General features: G+C 40.3%; 1 protein-coding gene and 1 long non-coding RNA gene across 4 annotated transcripts in view; one reads left to right on the forward strand and one right to left on the reverse strand.

Moving 5' to 3' along the window:
* Window positions 1-10,581, reverse strand: part of Hr3 (nuclear hormone receptor 3 ROR-beta) — a 72,273-nt gene extending 61,692 nt beyond the window's left edge. Inside the window, exon 1 of one of the 3 annotated variants that reach the window (XM_072305387.1) lies at window positions 8,893-10,581. In XM_072305387.1, the coding sequence (XP_072161488.1) occupies window positions 8,893-9,139 (247 nt within the window). In that variant the 5' untranslated portion in view covers window positions 9,140-10,581. The remainder of the gene's footprint in view (window positions 1-8,892) is intronic. The other 2 variants (XM_072305386.1, XM_072305388.1) reach the window with 2 other exon arrangements.
* Window positions 1-21,411, forward strand: part of LOC109044675 (uncharacterized) — a 56,309-nt gene that overhangs the window by 4,956 nt on the left and 29,942 nt on the right. The window contains exon 3 of the long non-coding RNA XR_011900667.1: window positions 13,205-13,400. This is a non-coding gene — a long non-coding RNA (uncharacterized lncRNA). The remainder of the gene's footprint in view (window positions 1-13,204; window positions 13,401-21,411) is intronic.

Raw genomic sequence — 21,411 nt, forward strand, 5'->3', positions numbered from 1 at the left:
GCCTTTTCGGCTATCTCTGAGTAAGATTGGGACTCCTCAAGAAATTCTTGTAAAGAATGTCTTCACAAGAAACAAATTGGACCGCATTTTGCAATTAGGAACTATAATTTCTGTTTCAGTTTGGAGACAACGTATGTACCATAAGATTCTCTATGCCCATGAGTATTTTCAGAGATGAACCAGTAATTTTATTTCCAAATTGCAAAACATAGTCAAATTATCATTTAAATTTTTTTTAAAATTTTTGCAAACACTTAATTTTGCAGATAGGAACTATAAAATCTGGCTGATGCGTTAAACACTTATGTGCATAGGGAGACTAATGATAACATACGTTGTTTCTAAACTAGTTCCTAACTGCAAAATGCAGTCCAGTTGAAAGTACAGTAAAATATCAGCTACACTTGATATTTTCAGAGGTTTTTCAAGCCATTTTTTGCATATATTTTAGATCTCGTAAATTCTACTTAAAAATACCCCCAAAAAGTTTTCCTAAAACAAACATTTTAACAGTTTTTTTTAAAGAGTTGTCTTATAAAATTTTATGAGTTTTTTAATAATTTTGCTATTTCTCCTCGTTGAAGGCTCCGATCTTGTTATGTCCGCTTTGATTGAATAAAAAAAGAATAAAATAACTGGGCACTTTTTGATAGGGCGCGTCCCGTTAGAAATTTCATAGACACCAGCTTTGGCATTATTCACATTTGCGTTGCTCAGAATTTATTGTTTCTTCCCGGCGCTGGTAAACGCGAATACAAATCATGGAAGTTTCTAGCGTCTACGAGATGGCGATTTGAATGTTAGAATGACAATTGCAAATTCTTAACCTTGAAATCATAAGATACGAAGTACCCGTGATAAACCATTCTCATTAATTTCTAGTCAAAGATTTCAAAAAAAGCTTGTTGGAGCTGAAAATAACAGTCAATTGCATGTAGCCTTGCACCAATCTACCTGCGAGGTTTAAAAACCTCGGTTAAAACAGTGCTGGCGCGTATTGAAAGGCTGATACCCAAGATTTAGTTTAACTCCATTAAAGCAACAATCATAACCTCTGCGATTTGTAAAATTTATTTCAACCCGAAACTACGAAAATCGTTCCGCAAAGTTAAAAAATGGCGTGTTAGTTGAAACTCTAGGGAAAGAAGGAAATAAAAGGGGAGGGGGGATAGGAGGAACCAGAGAAGGAAAGCATTGCACATGGTGCTAAAACTCACCATAATTTTTTCTCTTTAATACGGCACACACTGGAAAAAATTTTCTGAAAGATATTATTAAGACTTAAAGCGTCGTTTCTTGTAGACAAAATTTGGTTTTTTTCAAAATTAAATCTGTGTGGATTCGACTCAACATCAGATTTTTTTAAGTTAAAAAAGCGTCATTTTGCTATCGTTAAGTTTCAGTACCTAAAAAAATAACGATGGCGAAACAGCGTTTTTAACTAAAAAAAACCAAATTTTGTCGACAAGAAACGACGCTTCTAGTCAAAAGAATATCTCAAGAAAACTTGTTTCCAATGCAGGTATATACTGCACACTCAAGAAGTGAAGAGTATTGTTAATTTCTAATACAGGCTGGAATCAAAGTAATAAACCATCTCAACAACTTATGTGATAACAAAACATATCGCAACCTCATGAGAAAAATTCACAGCAACAACGTTCATAATCGCACACTAACAATCATGCCCAGTCTGACGATGTTTGAGTTGTAAACTTGTAATATTACAAGGACATGCTGGCAATATTAACTAATACTGATAAGTCAAGAAAAACCTACTATTCTACATAAGTTTCTCATTTCTGTTATGCGTTTTCGCCGCAATGGGGCAGCAAAGATGTCCCCGAGTTTTTTAAAGAGAGAGGAAGGAATTAAAGAGAGAGAAAAAGGAGAGGAGAGAAATTCGTCGATAATAGCCAAATGGGGTTTGACATCTGACCCTCCGTTTCTGATACCGATCGCCAAATAGGTTAATTAAGTTTGAATAGACTCTTCTTTGACTGTTGCCAAATTTTTTAGTTCTATCCTTCATCTTGGACAACTTTAAATGCCAACTAAATCCGTTGTAATACCTAGCTACAATTCAAAATTGTTCATTATTTTGAACATTTTAAATCCTGTATTCTCATTCATCGACTTCAAAATTCCTCGTCAGACACAGCAGAGATACTTCTAGACATTTGATCATCAGAATGGAAATTAAAGCGCTTTGTTTTTTGATTGCTTTAGATTCCCTACATTCTCAGAAGTTAGGCACATCAAGTTTTCCGCAGCTTTATAAATCCAGTTTTTTATGAAAAATCTTTGCATCTGTTTTTAAATCCAATCTTTTGCAATTCTTCTTGCAATCTCCTCCTCCGTTTTATGTTCAGACTGAAATAGGCCACTGCATTTTGCGATTACAAACCACAACTCCTGGCTCGTTTTAAAAACAGCATACATGCGGTAAGGTCCCCTATGCAAGAATGTGCTTTTATAGCTGAACCTGAAATTGGAGCTCCTAATTGCAAGATGTGGTTCATTTTCTATGAACGTGGTGATATACCACTTTAAACATTACATGCAATGCTGACCTCATTAACATTAACAATCTACGGCGTTGTGCTCATCATAATTTATGATAATTGTTGATTTTAGAGAGTGCAATTGAAGGAAGAGCCCATGTTTGTTTCCAATGACTCGGCAGAGAGTTTCAATAAAATGGATTACCTGAATCCAAAAAATTTACTCCTCGCCTATTTTATACATTTTGGTACACAAAATATTTGACAAAACTACGAAGAAAATACTTAACGATCCATTAGAAGCCTCAACACTACCACCGATATTTTACACGATAATACAAAAAAAAAAAAAAAAAAAAAAAAAAAAAAAAAAAAAAAACAGGTGCATACCTATAACTTGCGAATAACACTTACAACATTGCACAAAACGAATTTATTAGCATTCGAGCATAAATTGCAATGAGTGGGTCAATTTTGAAGACAGTTCCTGGTCAGCTTTTTGTTTCGAGGGAACGATTTTTCTGGAACGTTATCTGAATATTGTTATGAGCAGGACAGTGCGGATCGTTGACCATTTGAATTTAAATTCCAAATTTTCCTCCACAAAAAGGCGTATCTCCATTTTGAGATAAGCCCCACCGTGCTTGCATCTACACAATTTCCACGGTTTCAGTGGAGGTGAAGTTAAGTCTTTTCCAGAGCCGGCCGACCGAATGCGATGTCAATTCTGCCGTGCTAAGGAAGAAGGCTGTATGAACATTCGAGAGTTGCCAAATTTCCCCGAATGAAGCATGTAATTTTGAGAAAAGTTATGCGCAGTTTTCTTTGGAATTTTCAGATACTGTAGATTTAATTGCGATCAAAATTGCCTGAAAAATTGGAGGGAAAATATTCAGAATTTTTCCGGTAAATTATTTGTTTAATGAAAAAATATGTCAGCGCCTGAATGCTCATACGGCGTTCTTCCTTAGCACGGCAGAATTGGAACAGACAGTAACGTTAACTCCGTTGTGTCATTACATTGTGTCAGACTTTAAGATTGTCTCCTGCACTGGAAAAAAAAGTCGCTTGGATCTAGAGAGTTCAGACTCTTGAAAACATTGACCAGGAAAATGCTCTTGATTCAATCGGATTTTTGCCTAAATCGTGAGCCAAGGCTCTTATTATAAGCGGATTTACTTTTGATTCAATCAAAACTCCGATTGAATCAAGGGTACTTTTTCTTGTCAATGTTTTCAAGAGTTTGGACTCTAGATCCAAGCGACTTTTTTTTTCCAGTGTGCCATTGATTACTGCAGTTAATGTCCTAAATGAACTTTCAATATTCGTATGAAAAAAAGAAGAAAAGAAGAAAAACAGAAGAAAAAAAGGAAAAGCAATTACCACCCCCAACGTCATCGGGAGCTGGACGACTGCGTCGTTCAACAAGACCTGCTTAGGTTCGGTTGGGTCATACCACTATTTCGACTCGTAGGAGCTCGGGTGGTATACCTCGTAAAATTGAAGGCGCATTGAATAAGTGGCACTGCTAAGCGAGGATGTCTACAGTAAGAAAACTCTTATCGACGATTTTGACTAAAGATCACAAGCGAAAAAAATGTTCAGCATGCTGCACGTGTATTTGTACAGTTCTATAGAGGAGCTTAGTTATTTTTAGATTAGTACTTCGCAGGTACGACGCACTTAAAACTCTTGGTATTGGAATATTCTCTAAAAGATTTTATGATAAGTTTTCTGCAAAATGCGCTTGAGCGAAAGGGCTTTGTAAGGTACGCAACAATGACAAAATGGATTTTTTTCTGGGAATGGTGGCGCGTTTTACTGTCGAGCGAGGGTAAAAACACATGTGCTGATTTCACATTCATCATTTGATTTAGCAGACTTACACTTGGGCGGCTGATTTTTAGCCCAAGAACTTAACTTTTAATACCGTTACAATGGTACCTACACAAGTTAAAGTTCCTTAGAAACACAAAGACAATTTTTGGTAAAAACACACTCACTTGCGTAAAAAATCGTTTTTAAAATAACGGGACGCGTTTCGGGACCTTGGCTCCCACCAGGAGTCGCGGCTGATGATGGGAGGTAAGGTCCCGTTATTTTAAAAACGATTTTTTACGCAAGTGAGTGTGTTTTTACCAAAAATTGTCTTTGTGTTTCCATGAACTTAATTCTACATAATTTTAGCTGCGTGCGAAAAAAAGAAAAAATTATATTGAAATGAGTTTCATTTAAACCCCTTAAAACTTAATTCTATATTTCGAGAGTATGTATGAGCTGAAAATAAGTCTCGTGAACAGAGGCTGTTCGACGTATTATTCAGACAGTTCAGTGATAACCGAAAGGTGACGTCAGAAATTTGCATTACGCAGCGGTCTGAACTTTAGAGTATGCTGCATGAAGCAACATATTTGACGCCACTTTCGTGAACCACCAACTGAACCTGCGTCTAAGAGTATATTTTAATTCCCACTAGTAAAAATAACTACAATGTGCTTTGCCTTAAACATTTTATATCATTTGGGGCTGCAACAAGTGGTGTGAAAATCTACTTTGGAGCTGTTAATAAAATACGTAACGCTGCGATTGGATCCTTCGACCACTTACCCCAAATACTGCACCGATGAGAAGAGTCTGTACACCCTCCGCCCCAAAATAATTAAAAGAAAAAAGAAAAGAAATACGTACGCTCAGTTTGACTCCTCTTTCCTCCAGTTAGCGCTTTGCGATGAATTTTGGATGAAAAATTAAAGTGTCGCGTTGATTTTTCATCTTAAATTTTGAAAGATGGGCGCTTAAGCCAGGGTTGCTTCAGAACTTGGCAAATGAAATTCCCTGACATCTGAGTAAAATTCCCCGTTAATTGGACGGCGTTAAACAGAAAGGACCAGCTATTGCCAAATTTAAAAAGGAAATTATATTTTTTACGTGAGAACGTTCTTGTGGATTTCTTTGAAAATTTTAAGGAATTCACTTTACATTGAGTCATGGAGGAAATTCACTGAAATTTGCACAAAATTCCGCACAACCGTTTTCGTGTAAAAAATTAAATTGCCCGATCAAATTTGGCAATAGCTCATGTGGCTTGGTTTCTTTCTGTTTAACGCGGTCCAATTGTAGATACACCGTGTAGTTAAAAAGACATAATTTGAAATAGTTTTCAGGCAAAATTTGTTGTTCAAAATGTCAAATCTATTCTAGAGAGCAAACAAAGGGTGATTAACGATTTTCCCCTGACACTTCCATCATTTTCTTTGACATTTCCCGGCATTCCCTAACTTTGGCAACTCTGGCGCTTAAGCGCACATTCTGAAGTTACGTTTCGTGGCCGTATTTACCTCCTGTAACGCAAGCACAGACCCCCACTTTCCCCTTGAGCGTTACGTATTTTATGAACGGCTCCTTAAACCGCGGGAAAAACAAAATGGGAGATGGACTTACGAATGCGGTAAGAGCGGCTCAGTGACTCCTCTTGAGGACTTCCGACCTCTGTTTTGAATGCGAACTCAAACTCACCTGAAACAGAAGAGAAAAAAATCCATTAGCATATTGAGTAGAAACAACGTACACACAATTGCTGTCCCTACGCACATACGCGTTTTCACGGAGGCGCCCGAAATGGAGATATTGCATGTGTGAGGAATTTGCGATTTGACTGTTGATTCTTATGTAAAAGTTCGCGAGAAACACGATGGTGCCACTGGTTTTCTCTGGAATCAACTCCCAAGCTCAAAAAAAACTCTCAAGTCGAGGCCAAAATGGAAGGGGATATCCCACCCTACCCTGAGAGTCCACCTCTACATCAAGACGAATTCTCCATGCAAAGATAGGGAGCAAATACATTAGCAGGGTTGCCGTGTTTTCAGTTTGGGAGTCCCCAAATAAAGTGGCCGCCCTGTCAATGTATTTGCTCCCTATCTTTGCATGGAGAGTTCGTTTTGATGTAGAGGTGGACTCTCAAGGTAGGGTGGGATATTCCCTCCATTTTGGCCTCAACTTGCGAGCTTTTTTTGAGCTTGGGAGTTGATTTCAGAGAAAGCCAGTGGCACCATCGTGTTTCTCGCGAACTTTTACATAAAAATCAATGGTCAAATCGCAAATTCCTTACACAGGCAATAGCTCCATTGAGGTTCCTGATTCCAGAAAGAAGCAGAATTTTCATTATAGAAGACAGGCTTACATCACGGATCAAGGTATACGAATTGATGCATTATGAAATTTGTTTCCTCTCAAATAAAATTACACGTAGAACAAAGTTTATGCATTATTGCAAATGTATGAAATTCACTCGTAACCAAAATATTAACGTTTTTATTTGGTGCTGTATACGAAAAAATTGAATTTCCCGCTCACATGAAATGTACTTAAGTCAAATCGCTCACATGAAATTTACTTAAAACAAATCGCTCACTACAACGGTTTGAGCAAGCTTTTTCATATTTGTATAATACAAAGACAAAATTAGAAGAAATTTGAGGACCGGAAGGGGTAAACCTCTATACCCGTTTATGAGCATTGGTCCGATGAACGACGCAAGTTGGTCGGAGCAAATACTTTTGATCCGCGAGCGATTGACTAGTTTACGTGGATGCCCACGTGTGTTAGCAGTGTCCAAGCAAACAATTGCACGTGCTTCTAATCGCTAGTTTTTTACACAAAACCTCTACGATCGCACGTCCTGCGTATACGTTCATTCAATTGATACAAAAAACTAGATCGTAAAGTATTGCGCCCCTTCACATAAACCTGTAACGCAAAGAGGGGCGAGATTCATGGAAAATAAGATATTGGATGGATCGGTGGCGAGGCGTGAGTGATCGATTATCGATATACTTCTCCAATTGAAGCTATGGGGAGGAATCGATTATTTAGATGTTCGATGCGGAACCCAGTTTATCGATCCTTTCCCATAGGGTTCAATGACAGATCGGAAAATTCCAAAGAACATCATGATCGGACTGACCTGCGGGCTGATTGTTGAAATTGATAGAGAGAAGACTTTGAAAGTACGGAGGGATCCTATTGGTTGAAATGGGTGATTTTTATCAGCTATGGGAATAAATGATGGACTAGCTAAATGGTCTCTCGTGGGTTGCCGTTAGTTAATCTGTTACCTACCTCCTATTTCCATTGCAAACACCCACTTTCACCAATAGGAGACCTTTACATCCCTTTTGTCATCTTCGTCTCAGGGGTGCAGAAAATGCTCGATCACGCGCCCGCTCGGGCGTGCGAAAATGTGAAACGGCCTTTACAAATGTGGAGAGAGGGAAGATTTTTAAGGATCAAAAGTCGAAAATCAAAGAAAAAATGAGAGGAAAAAGTCCCCATTTTTAAAATGAGAGGGGGAGGGGGTGCGGAAAGCCGTTGGGCACGTGAAAACGTTGAAGCTTGAGAGATTCTGCACCCCTGCTTTGTCTATCAATTTCAACGATCAGTCCACTGAGTTGGCAAATCAGGGTGTCTACCAGCTGGAAAAAACCAAAATCGGGAACATGTGGGACTTTTGAGGACTTTTTTCATGAACATTGGGGACATTTTTACCAAAATAGACGAGAGAAAAGCCGCGAAAGAAAGCAACATAAAATGAAATACAGATAAACTCGACACCCAGCTCCCGAAGTTTCGGACCGTTCCCGCCGAGAGACGCGAACGAGAACTCGAATTTCTGCCGCTAAACCGCGAAAATGTGAAATTTTCGGCGGACGATTATTGTTAGTTTACGGGGACCTGAACATGAAAATCGGGGGCATTCGAGGAGATCGGGGATACCTTTCCAGAACCGGGAACAATCAGGGACTTTGGGGCACCGGTAGACACCCTCACTGGAAAAAAATACATTAGATCTAGAGTCCAGGCTCTTGAAAACATTGCCAAGAAAAAATACTCTTGATTCAATCGGATTTTTTCTTGAATCAAGAACCAAGCCTCTTAATTTGAGCGGATTTCGTTTTGATTTAAGCTTGAATCTGATTGAATCAAGAGTATTTGGATTGCATTTTGCAAAAAGGAACCACTAGCATTGCAATGATGCTAAGATTGTGCAACTTCATCTTTTGCAATAAAATTGCGGAAATCGTGAAAAACTATGAAATTTAGATGGTAATTTTTGTCTTAAATTTACAGTTTTAAGAGAGTAAAATAGAAATTATGAATGGATAATCGGGTTTTTCCTCCAAGACAAAAGTAGTTACACAATCTTAGCAACATTGCAATGCTATTGGTTCCTTTTTGCAAAATGCAATCCATTTTTTCTTGTCAATGTTTTCAAGAGTCTGGACTCTAGATCCGATGTGTTTTTTTTTTTTCTTCTTCTTCTTCTTCTTTTTTTTCCAGTGTGTTAACATCCTGAAAAGAGTGAAACATTGTTAAGATGGCGTGACTTTACCTCTGATGGAATTGTTGCCCTGGGCGTTGTGGGTGCCGGCCTGGCGTTCCTCGGGCGAAAAGGCCCCCCCGGGCGCGGCGGCGGGGGGCGGCGTGGTGGAGGAGACATCCTCCGGGGGCCCCGGGCGGGGGGCGGGGGCGTCGGGTCCGGGGGCGGGGGCGCCGCCGGGGCGGAAGGGCCCCCAGTTCAGGCTCCGGCTCGCCTCGGTCTGGAGCAGCTCCTCCAGGGCGATCGCCGCGGAGTCCATGGTTCTACTCGAGTCGGGAGGCCCGGGCACCCGCTCTCGCGCATCCTGCACCGCGCCTCACGCCACTCATCCAAATCCCAATCAGGAGTTCGGTCCTCTCCGCTGATTCTCCGTCCAAGGGACACTCCTCCGGGTGACGTCACAAGATGACGTCACCGAATCCTCGGCTACTCCCGCTTTCAACTCGGGTTCCCTTCTTCGTTGACCAATGACGTCACAAAAGCAGCTTTGCTGGCCTTCAACTTCGGTTCCAATGAAGGTCTTCCTGGTTTTGTAAAGGGAAGTTTCGTGGCACCAACAAGGATTACAAAGGGTTCTTGTTTAAAAAGCGAATGACATCACAAAAGCAAGTTTGCTGGCCTTCAGCTTTGGTTCCAATGGAGGTCTTTTTCTTAAGGGAGCTACTGGTGTCGCAAAAGAAAGTTTCGTGCCACCAACTAGGGTTGCAGAGGGATTCTTCCTGTTTACAGAGCGAATGACGTCACAATGGAGTTTGGTGGCTCCCTTAATTAGTCTTGCGATTGACGTCACAATAGAAAGTTCGGTGTCCTTCAACTTTGATTCCAAGGGAGGCCTTCTTCTTGAGGGAGCTACTGGTGTCGGGATAGGAAGTTCCGTGCCACCAACTAGGGTTGCAAAGGGTTCTTGATTGAAGAGCGAATGATGTCACAAAGTTTGGTGCCTCTCCAGTTGAGAGTCTCAAGTATAGGGTTGCAAAAGGTTCTTGTTTAAACAGTGAATAACGTCACTATAGAGTTTGGTGGCTCCTTCAACTAGGGTTCCAAAGGGATTCTGTCTAAAAACCGAAGAACTTCACAATAGAGTTTGGTGGCTCTCTCAACCAGAGTCGCAAAGGGATTTTTCCGAGGGAAATGTTGGCAGAGGGATAAATAAATGACGTCACAGAAGAGAGTTTGGTACCTTTCAACTAGAGTTGCGCGGCGTGTCTGTTTGACGTCTTAATATAGTTCGGTGGCTTGATAATTTTAGAACACGCTGACGACAGAAGGTTTTGTATTTTGGTGGAGAAAAGGATTCTTGGTGTTCGGTGAGCTGATACGATAGGGCGTTGCGTCTCTTGATAAATAATGACGTCACTGTGGGAATTTCAATGAATGGCTGACGTCAGAGCTGAACGTTCACTATGTCATCGCGCGCAACCTCAAACTTAGGACGCGAGTGGTTGCTACTGAAATAATTTCACTCCGGCACTGAGTCATGCACATCGACGGACTGAAACACGCACTTGATGGTGGATGTATTTCTTCTCGGTAGATTAGCGAACTATATTATGCCGTCACTCATTTTTAACTGATGGAAAACGTTTTGAACATTTCAGCTCCCGATGGAAACAACGTTCAATCGAGGTTTTTAGTTTTTCTTTTCTTCCTCAACATTTTGCTAGCACAGTTCTTTTTTTACGTTGTAACACTTCTCCCGTCAGATTGCAGTTTGATGCGTTAGGGAAAGGTTAGAGTAACATTGGAGTCGCAGGCTGGATGTAAAAAAAAAATATCGTAAATTATAGTAATTCACAATTAGTAAGCCCTTCTGGGCAGTTCTATCTCAGGGGGGTTATATTTGCTCATGCCCACCTCACACTCTGAAAAAGACAACTTTGAATGAGGTTTTGTGATGTTCCTTGATTTTAGTTTCGTAAATTTGAGATTTCTTCTTTCAGTCGTGTAACTAAAATTGCGGGATATCCCACAGATTAGAAAAAAATCGATCACATATACGAATGTCACCCACTTTCAGCTTTCATTTCCAAAGTGTACAGAGGGCATAAAAAAATCCATTACTTTGGAGTCCCTGGCATATCCTCCGTGGAAGCGGTAGGATTAATGTAAGTTTGGAAGTATTTATGCTAAAAGAAACTATGTACAAATGATTTAAATAAAAAGCCCCTATGTATTCAGAATCGCATGCTTCTTGGATTCTTTTCATTTGATTCACTTGCGCATAGGTCATTTTACCGGAAATCCGCCCGTTTTAGCTCTATGTAAATTCCTGACCCTCACAAAAATCGTCAAGTTTACGCGTTCGCTCAAAATCCATGACACGAGAACTGCCGTGCTAAAGTAAAACGCCGTATGAAGATTTGAATGTTGCCAAAGTTCCCCCGATAAAATATTCACTTTCGAAGAAATGTATAAATATTTTTCCTTGGAAATGTAGGACAATTTAGATTAAATGGCGATTAAAATTCTCGGATTAATTGAAGGAAAAATACTCCAACGTTTTCCAGAAGACACTGGAAAAAAAACACATTGGTTGTAGAGTCCTGACTCTTGAAAACATCGACAAGAAAACATTCTCTTGATTCAATCGGATTTTTGCTTGAATCAAAACGAAATCCGCTTAAATTAAGAGGCTTGGTTCTTTCTGATTGATTCAAAAGTACTTTTTCTTGTCGATGTTTTTAAGAGTCTGGACTCTAGATCCAATGTTTTTTTTTTTTTTTCCAGTGAAGTTTTGTTTCAAAAAAGGCAAAATAGCAACGTCTGATAGCTCATACGATGTTCTTCGTTGAAACGTCAAAGATGCGATGACGCACCAGGCAAAACCGATTGCGGGACTTGCGCGGTTTCTGCTTACGAGGGCAGCGTAGCCGAAGGCGCAGAAACGCCGGTCTGGTCGGGCTTTTGCGCAACGCACCTGATGGTCTTGAAACGATGAGGGTCAGTGGCGGAGCGTGAACCATCGCCATCGATATTTTCCCGTTTGAACTTGTGGTGAAAAATCGATTAGTAAGGATACGCTTGATAATCGATCCTTATCCGCGGGTTAAACGGGCGATCGATCGATTAATCGCCACCGATGGGGGTTAACCGACCCTGAGCAGCGCGGTGCCCACACGTCTACCGGTGAGATAATTTTCGATTGCTCAACCCAAGGTTGGGCGCGTACGCGAGTGAACAGCGCCGCGCCGCCCCGCACAGTGGATCGAGTCAATCGCAGAGGTCGGACATGAAATATCTGACAAAAAATGCCAATTTTGATGTTTGTTTCGTCACATTTTAAACTGTAACGGGTGCTTTAAGAAGAAAATTTCACGAGGAAACCAATGGACCTACTTCTAGAATCTCAAATGTTTGTATAAACGGAGTTATAAGCGTTTAAAGTTTCCAGCTTTTGTCCGACCTCCCCCAACGACTCGATCCTCTGTGCGCCGCACAGTGGATTGAGCCAATGAAAGGGGTTGAACCAAATTTGGAAACTTTAAATGCTTATAACTCCATTTAAACAAAAATTTGAGGTTCTAAATGTAGCTCCGTTGGTTTTCTCGTGAATTTTTCTTCTGAAACCACCCATAACAGTTTAAAATGTGACGAAATTAACATCAAAATTGGCGTTTCTTGTCAAAAAATTTCATGTCCGACCTATCCGATTCACTCGATCTACTGTGCGCCGGTCGGAGGAAACTACGAGTCTGTCAGACGAAATTACGACCAGAGACTCGAAGCGGTCCCGCCAGCAGACCTGCAACTGGTTTAACTCGAACGACTGGGGTTGGTGGTTTCCGATCGATTACTTCCAGAACGGTTTTTGGGCGTGAATAGTAAAATAAATTGCATCATAGACGGATCCAGACATTTCGGACGGAAGGTCTGAGGGACTCCCCCTAGAAACTTTTTAAAATTACAGTTCATCTTTTATGCAGTTCAAGTCAATTTCGTCGTGAATAATTACCACATCTAAGCGTCTAAACTGTTTTTCTAAGGTTGCGACGCCAATGATGCAATTTTTGTAATTTTTCAACGAGTCAAAAAATTTGTGTAACATTTCGATCAAAAATTTGAAAGTTGCGACGTCAATGACATCATTTTGGCGATTTCACAACAAATCAAAATGAAATAATTTTTGTAAAATTGCGTTCCGAATTTCAAAAATTCTGACGGCATTGATGTCATAATCATTGCAATTTTACAATGAAACAAAGTCAAAATATTTTTGTAAAGTTCTGATCCAAATTTCCAAAGTTGTGATGACAATGACGTCATGTTCGTAATTTCACAATATAGCTTCTCATCTTTCACGATAAAATATCTCTGTTTGTTTCAGGGGACGAGAGATGAATCGCGATTCATCATTCAAGTTTGTTTCGGTTAATTATCGGATAATGAGAATGTCGACGAAGTTGCGCCTTCAAGTAGAGCGATACCGCCCGCCTTGACTGCCATCCTACGATGATCACAACGAGCGGATTAAATCACAACGACTGTATTTCTGTAGAAACGGATTCAAGACGGAAACGTTTGTAAGTAGACAAAGAACAAATATTTATTCAACCGGATTCCGATCAATTGTCTCTAAAACCTTTTTACAAGTATATATGTGTACCACGAGGACTGCAAATTTCTACTGCTAATAACTACTTTTCAAAAATTATTTGAAACTAAAAAAAAACTTATCATGAAACATTTTTTGGAACAAACGCTTCAATAATGGGATAACTATAGGGATCACCAGGAACATTCCGTTTTTTCCCTTACGAAAGAACTTAAGTACATTCCAATTTTGCCAAAATTTCCTTCGTACATTGCATTTTTATCAGAGGAATCTTGGGCATTTCTCCCTGAAAATTTCCGTATTTTTCCTCTGATCTAATGCAAAAACTAGGAAAATTGAGGAGAAAAATTGCACTGGTACATGGTTGTAAAATATTGAATTGCTTCAGCCAATTTCGCAACATCGGAATGGAGTTACAGTTACGTTTCATTGTGCGGGAATCGACGATTTCTGACATATAAGGTCAGCGTTTTATTTTTTGCACGGAAAAAAATGAAATTGCTGATTGAACAAGTTTGTAGTTGAAAAAAAGTCTCCGACATGTTTCAATGCAGACTATGATAATTTAACCACCCCCGCGGTTATATTAGCTTTCCACAATTGTAAAATGTATATTTGAAACATGTCTGACATATTTTTTAAGAACTGAATTGTTAAATCTGCGATCCATTTTTCCGTACGGTTTATGAACATGACAAGAAAATCTGTAAAAATTACTTTGAATTTGTGTCATGATGTGATTTTTACCGCTGAATCCATAATTCACTGGAAAAAAAAACACATTGGATATAGAGTCCAGAGTCTTGAAAACATTGACAAGAAAAAACACTCTTGATTCAATCAGATTTTTGCTTGGATCAAAAGGAAATCCGCTCAAATTAAGAGGCTTGGTTCTTGATTGAAGCTTAAATCTGATTGAATCAAGAGTATTTTTTCTCGTCGATGTTTTTAAGAGTCTCGACTCTAGATCCAATGTGTTTGTTTTTTCCAGTGTAATTTAATAAAAAAAAAAAAAAACTAATAAAAATTCAAAATTCCTATGGATAAAAAAGAAAAATACTTTAGAATACATCCTTAGACAAAAGGCTACACCTCCCGTCATTCCTCTAGGCTCCATCCCACCCCGCGACAAACTCGGCAGCGATTCGGCCGTAGTCAGGGGGTAGTTCCGCGTCCACCCGCGTCGTCGGGGGTTGGAATTTCGTCGTCGCGGGGTGGGCGGTGCCGCGGTCCCCCGGGGGGAGGGGGCGGGCGGGAAGGAGGGGGGCGCCCGGTCGTCGACCCCCGGCTAATTGCGCCTGTATGCCATTTAAAAAGGAGCCTTTTCTCGCCGTTTTAAATGAGACTACTCGGAAACGTGTTCCTTTCGAGACTCGCGAGCCGCGTTGCAAGACCGGGAGAGATCTCCGCGGAGATAGCGACGCGACGGCCGCCCGGCCCGGAAAATCCGGGCCCGAGACCCGGAGAACCCGAGAGATTCGGATCGCGAAAAGCGGGGGCCTGTTTCGGTTCAAAGGTGGGCGACTGCCCTCTCTTGACTCGGTGGTTGGAGTTCATTGAGGACGCTCCGGTGATTTTAGGAGGTTTCAGCAAGACTAAGACAGGGTGTCTACTGAAACAGGCTGGCCAAAAATCAGTACTTTTACAGTAATTTTTCGGAAAATTCCCAACAAATTCAGTACCTCCTCAATAGAAGAATTCAGTACCTCCTCAATAGAAAAATTCATTACTTCTTCAGTACCTCCATTTGACGAAATTCGAAAAATTTGTATTTCTCGCTCAAATTGTGACTAAAATGACAAAAAAAATAAAAAAAAATTCCAGACATTTTGCGGAATTTCCGAACTTTTTCAGTACTTCCGGACCCCCCTTAAAAAATCGGTACTATTTTCGGACTTGTAGACACCCTGATTAAGGACGCTCCGGTTGATTTTAGGAGGTTTCAGAGAGATTAAGATCACAAAATAAGAAAATTCATAAGAAAAAATGTTTCCTGAAACTTTTCGGTTGACACAGACAAATAAGAGGGTGACTTCAGAGAATGAGCTGTGGAGTAAAATCTTTCAATCCATGATTACAAGGTAAGATCTCGAATCTGACTGAAAACCTCTATAATTTGCGTCGTAATAGGTACTAAAAATTACAAATTTGCATGTTTATTTCGTCACATTTAAAATTTCAAGGGATGCTCATGAGAGTAAATTTTACGAGGAAACCAACAGAACCACGTTCAGAACCTTTAAGTTTCGTACAAACGGACTAATAAGTTTCCAAATTCTGACCGACCACTCCTTTTGACCCAATCCACCGTGCGCCACTGCTAGTCAGCACTCGTTCGGCGGAATGTAAGCTTTAGGCTGGAGCACCCCCTAGCGCTAAATCCTTCGACTTGTCTTAAACCGGCGTGGCGACGTTGGAGGAACAGAATCCTCAATTAACGTCCACAATGATGGCGCGCTGAATACTGAACAGTCCTCAACGTCGGGTTGTCGAACTGCGCTCTCGAGTATCAAATCCCGTTTTAATTGCATCAGAGAAAGAGAGTCGCGACGAAACGTGACAACAGTCCTCGAGCATTTGAACAATACTCATTGCGTCGCTCTTGACAAACGTCCAACTGCGAAACTTCGCTTTAAGTTCCATCGCCCCCCCCCCCCCCCTCAACGTGAGGAGTTAAATCATATGTTTTCGACCGAAAACATTTTTTTCATATACTCGACGAAGGGTTGTCATGAAGGCAAAAAGTCAGATTTTGCGACCAGCGGGCTACTTGTTGAAATTGGTAGACAAAACGATAGACAAAGAAGACATGAGGAGTACGGAGCGATCGTATTGGTTGAAATGGAAGGTTCCTATAGACTAAGGGAGACCATGATGGACTAACTGTAGGGTCGCTTGTGAGTTGCCGTTAGTTAGTCTATTACCTACCTCCTATATCCATTGCCAACATCCACTCTCACCAATGATCCCTCTATATCTCTTCTGTCCTCTTTGTCTATGGCTTTGTCTATCAACTTCAGCAATCAGTCCGCAGGATGCTTAACTGTGCATGGCTTATCCTTTCCTACTAAAAGTGTAAAGCTGACGAGACAAATTCTTTAAGGATATGACTGGATGTCTGTAGTTGTCATCGTGAGATTTATATTTTATTTTATCTTATTCATTTATTCGTTTTTTTAATATGTATTTAATTAGGATTTAGTAGTAAGAGTACATTTTCTACGAGGGATGCCACTTTCAACTTATTCTCCAGGGTGTCTAGTATTTTTTAATTTTGAAAAATCCTGATATTTTCCTGATTTTTCCTGATATTTTATAAAAAATTCCTGATTTCTTTATTTTGAAAATTCCTGATATTTTCCTGACTTTTCTCGACTCCTGGCACGGTAGGCAAAAAGCAGTAAGACTTTCTCCGTTGAGGAGATTCGCGTAAGAAAAATTCCTAATAAAACGTCCGATTTTTCCGATTTTCCTGGTTTTTTCAAAATCGGCCAAAACTCCTGATATTTTCCGGTTTTTCCTGATGCTAGACACCCTGTTCTCCTAACACTCGTTGATTCCTTTCCACCGAACGCTGCCCATTCGTCATTCCCCAGACGAAAAAAAACTAAACTTTATTACAAAGTTGCAAAATTAACTCAAACTATTCATTTTTCCACAAGAGTGAGGCTGTACGACTTCTAGCGAAACGTTGCTGATTTTTGCACGTCATCAGAAAAAAAAAATTGGAGAAATTTTCGAGTAAGGTCGTCTAAAATTTACGACTAAAAACAAAATTTACGAGTGGCAATTTTGCAACGTCGAAATGTAGTTACGTTCTTCGTTCGAGAAAAGCTGCATCGACCCAACACGATTTCATTATCCGCGCGCGAGAATGTATGATATCAAAATATATGAAACGTCGTCGGTTTAAATCCGTCGAATGACGTCACGGCGGCTCCGAGGCTCGGGCATTAATTCGGCACCGGTTCGACGAATTACTACGCACTTTGCAATAGGTCGATCAATCCGCCATCTAAACCCACGGAGAAGTATCGATCATCGGAGCGGACTTCGATAATCGATTCTTGACCGTAGCTTCAAACGGGACGGTATCGATATTCGATGATCCGCGCCTCGCCGCTGGTGAATTATTCATCGGGTCGAAAACAAACGTTATCGGGGCGAAAAAATTGATGTTTTGACAGCCAATGAGATGCGACCTGGTCGGGTGGTCACCGAGCGCGGTTCTGCGTTGGGGAGCAGCAACAGGGAGCAACGACCCGGCCACGAAAAAATCGCGTAAGACGGAATTATAACCCCGCGGAAATAGGTGATTTCCTCTTCGCGAAAGCAAAGACCACACTGGAAAAAAACACATTGGATCTAGAGTCCAGACTCTTGACTGGATGTCTGTAGTTGTCTTCATGAGATTTATATTTGATTTTGTCTTATTCATTTATTCGGATTTTTTTTTTATATTTAAATAGGATTTAGTAATGAGAGTTTATTTTCTACGAGGGATGCCACTTCCAACTTACACTGGAAAAAAAACACATTTGATCTAGAGTCCAGACTCTTGAAAACATTGACAAGAAAAATTGCTCTTGATTCAATCAGATTTTAGCTTAAATCAAAAGGAAATCCGCTCAAATTAAGAGGCTTGGTTCTTGATTTAAGCTAGAATCTGATTGAATCAAGAGTACTTTTTCTTGTCGATGTTTTTAAGAGTCCGGACTCTAGATCCAATCTGTTTTTTTTTCCAGTGAAGACTAGCGACTCGTGAATTGCGTAAGTCCAAAATCGGTTGATTATTGAAATGATAGGCAAAGCTATCGGCAAAGGAAACGACGGGAACATTAAGTTATCCTATTGGTTGAGACGGATACTCCTTATAGACTCAAGGGAAATGGTGGACTAACTAAGAGTTTCTCGGAGCTTCCTGATAGGTAGTTTATCACTTTCGTCCTTTCTCCATTGCAACCACTCGCTCCCACAATAGGATCACTCCATTTCCATTTTATCTCCTTCGTCTATAGCTTTGTCTATTGATTCAAAACAATCGGCCGGACCATGTGAGAAAACCTCAAATGCAAGAGGAACCCTGCGGGCTGATTATTGAAATCGATAGACAAAAAAGACTTCGAGCGTGGCGGTGGAGCGACGAGAGTGAAAACCCGAAGGCAGATGAGTGGTTTTTGCCTAGCGCGGCGTCGGAGCAACGACCCGTCTGAGCCCGGCGGCGACGGGAAACCGACGCAGGGATCTGAATTAGTAACGGCCTGTTTTTTCGGCCGCCTGGGATCCCACGCGACGGAGGGACAGCCCCCCGACGGCTAAGCGGTCCAAACCCCTTCTGTGCTCGAAGATTTGGTCGCTTTCACACAGGGGAACACACGCAAAATCAGTCGACAGCTCTGCCGTGCTAAGGAAAAACGCCGTATGACCATTCGAGACTCGCCAAATTTTTTCCCATAAAACATGTAGTTTTGAGAAAAGTTATGCAGATTTATCCTTGAGATTTCAGGTATTTTGGAAAGAATTGTAAACAAAACTGTCAAAATAATTCGATGAAAGATATGGACAATTATCCAAGTAAATTCGTTTTTTATTGAAGGAAATATGGCAACGTCTGATGTCTGAAGCAGGGTGTCTAGTAAAACAGGCTGACCAAAAATCAGTACTTTTACAGTACTTTTTCAGTACATTCTCTAGAAATTCAGTACCTCTTCAGCGGGAAAATTTAGTACTTTTTCAGTACCTCCAATTAACGAAATTCGAAAAATTTAAAAAATTCGAATTTCTCGCTCAAATTACGACAAAATGAAAAAAAAATCCGGACTTTCTTCCGGAATTTCCGCTTTTTTTCAGTACTTCCGGACCGCCCTTAAAAAATCAGTACTATTTCCGGACTTTCCGAGAATTCCGGACTTGTAGATACCCTACTCAAGGCTCATACGGCGTTCTCCCTACACTCAAAAAAAAAACTACGGCCCTGTGACCCGGTTGCTCTGGACACTGGTGATCCCGGCGTTAACGCGCTGTGCGCCAGCTAGTACTGGACCCAGCGGCCGGTGTCCCGTGGACCCCGCGCGGCCTTCATGGCCGTAAGACCGGTTAGGAGCCGAGCGTAAGTTACGGGTTTCAGGATCGGAGCCAACCGCTTCCACGGCCGTTGGCAGTGAGGTGAGATTCAGTTTTCGGAAAATGGCGTCACCATCAGATTAAAATTGAGACGGCTACGTGTATATTCGCAGAAAATTACAATATTTTACGTCAATGTTATTCAGTGCGTGAATTTAAAGTTGCCGCCAGCCTTGAACATTTTCGGGAGCGATCGCAGCCACCACTCAGCGTTGTTTATTGAGGTTAGAATCTAGTAAATTGCTTGTCATTGTTGGTCATTGCTCATTACGTGTGTTCGTTTTTCGTTTAATTTTGGAGGTTTTCGATATATTTTCTTGATTCTGTGCGGTGCACGATTGATTCTTAAGTTCTGTGTGATAACGCTTGTCAAATACTTTCGGAAATGCGACGAGAGTTAAGTGAAAATTGTCAGTTTTACCTACACACTGAGCTCATATCCTCTCCTCCTGTAAGTTCGTTTGCAATTCACTTATTTTCCCCCTACTAAGGGAAAGAACTTAAATCCAAGAAAAGCAATCAATTACCTGCCACGCATCTTCCCACAGAGTAAATTACCGCCACACTAAAATACTGATAATGTAGTCACAAGAATGTCTATTTACCGATTGCAACTTCATTGTGCCACCTTTGCTTGCTCATAAGATTGGGTTGATTTTTTATTCCATTTCAATCTAATCTCTGGCTTATACTTAAATGTTTTCAATTGAGAGTAGGTAGTATTTCACTCTCCGACATCCAACACCTCCCTTCTCTGTTGCCAAAATAGCTGTCCGCCAGCGGAAGCTATAAGCCAATCTTGCCTGCGTTGATTATCCGATAAGAGCCAGTGCAAACATTGTTGCTGTGAATATCTCTCTGATTCCATATCCCAATTCTAGGGAGCTCAGTGTACTGTAATAGTGGTAAAATTTTGTGTGAATCGCGCTTCAGTTTGCTGAAGGGAAGATCTACAATTTTAACAAGTGTGACAATTTTCGGTGGTATATTTCTTCGCTAATATTTTGTGGAAATTGTATCCGGTAGTTATTGCGGAGAGTTATATCTTGAAGTTTTGTCAACTTTTACTTCTGAATTTACACTTTGAAATATTCTCAACCTCATTTTCAAGATTCTGAAGCTTTTCTAGTCGTAAGGAGTAAAAATCTGTAAGTACCTAGACCTACGCCTGTGCTTTTCCTTTGTTAATCATTTGGGTGATTTCCTACTTTGCATTCGTATTTTTTATTGAGGGATGAACCAGGTTTTGTTTTTGACAAATGCTGAATTCTCATTGAGTGAAAGTAATTACATTTATTGAGAACGGGCTGCCAAGTGATAAAAATGATTTTTCAATTTACATTTTTCGCTGCAATGAGTTTTAGCAATTTATCATACCTTGGACAGTCTGTTCTACATTTAAAATAGGTAGCATGAATTTTTGATCTATCTACATTTGTTCCTTCCAGTGCTTCCCCAGTGCTTTATTTATTTCTACGAAGGCTTGCAACATTAAAGTTAGGTTTTTGAAAATTTCTCTTGATATCTCTACACGATGAATAAGCTAACATTCATATGCTGATTTTCTTTCTCAATAAGCATCATCTCTTCTCTAAGATTCATCTCTTTTCTCAAATTGACTTGCTGAACTATCAGCCTAGGAGTTCAAATCTCTCTTGATATCTGAAACATGATCAACAAGCTAACGTTCATATGCTCTTTTTCTTTCTTAGACATTGAATTATCCATCACTTTCCTGAAACTAAATTGTTATGAACTATCAACAAAGAAATATATACCTATTTTAAAAAGAAGGAAAGAAAAAAAATCTTGTTCAGAAATTGACACAAGATAATTCACTCAATGTTTAAAACTTT

The sequence above is a fragment of the Bemisia tabaci genome, chromosome 10 (assembly GCF_918797505.1).
Source record: "Bemisia tabaci chromosome 10, PGI_BMITA_v3".
Classification (NCBI taxonomy): domain Eukaryota; kingdom Metazoa; phylum Arthropoda; class Insecta; order Hemiptera; family Aleyrodidae; genus Bemisia; species Bemisia tabaci.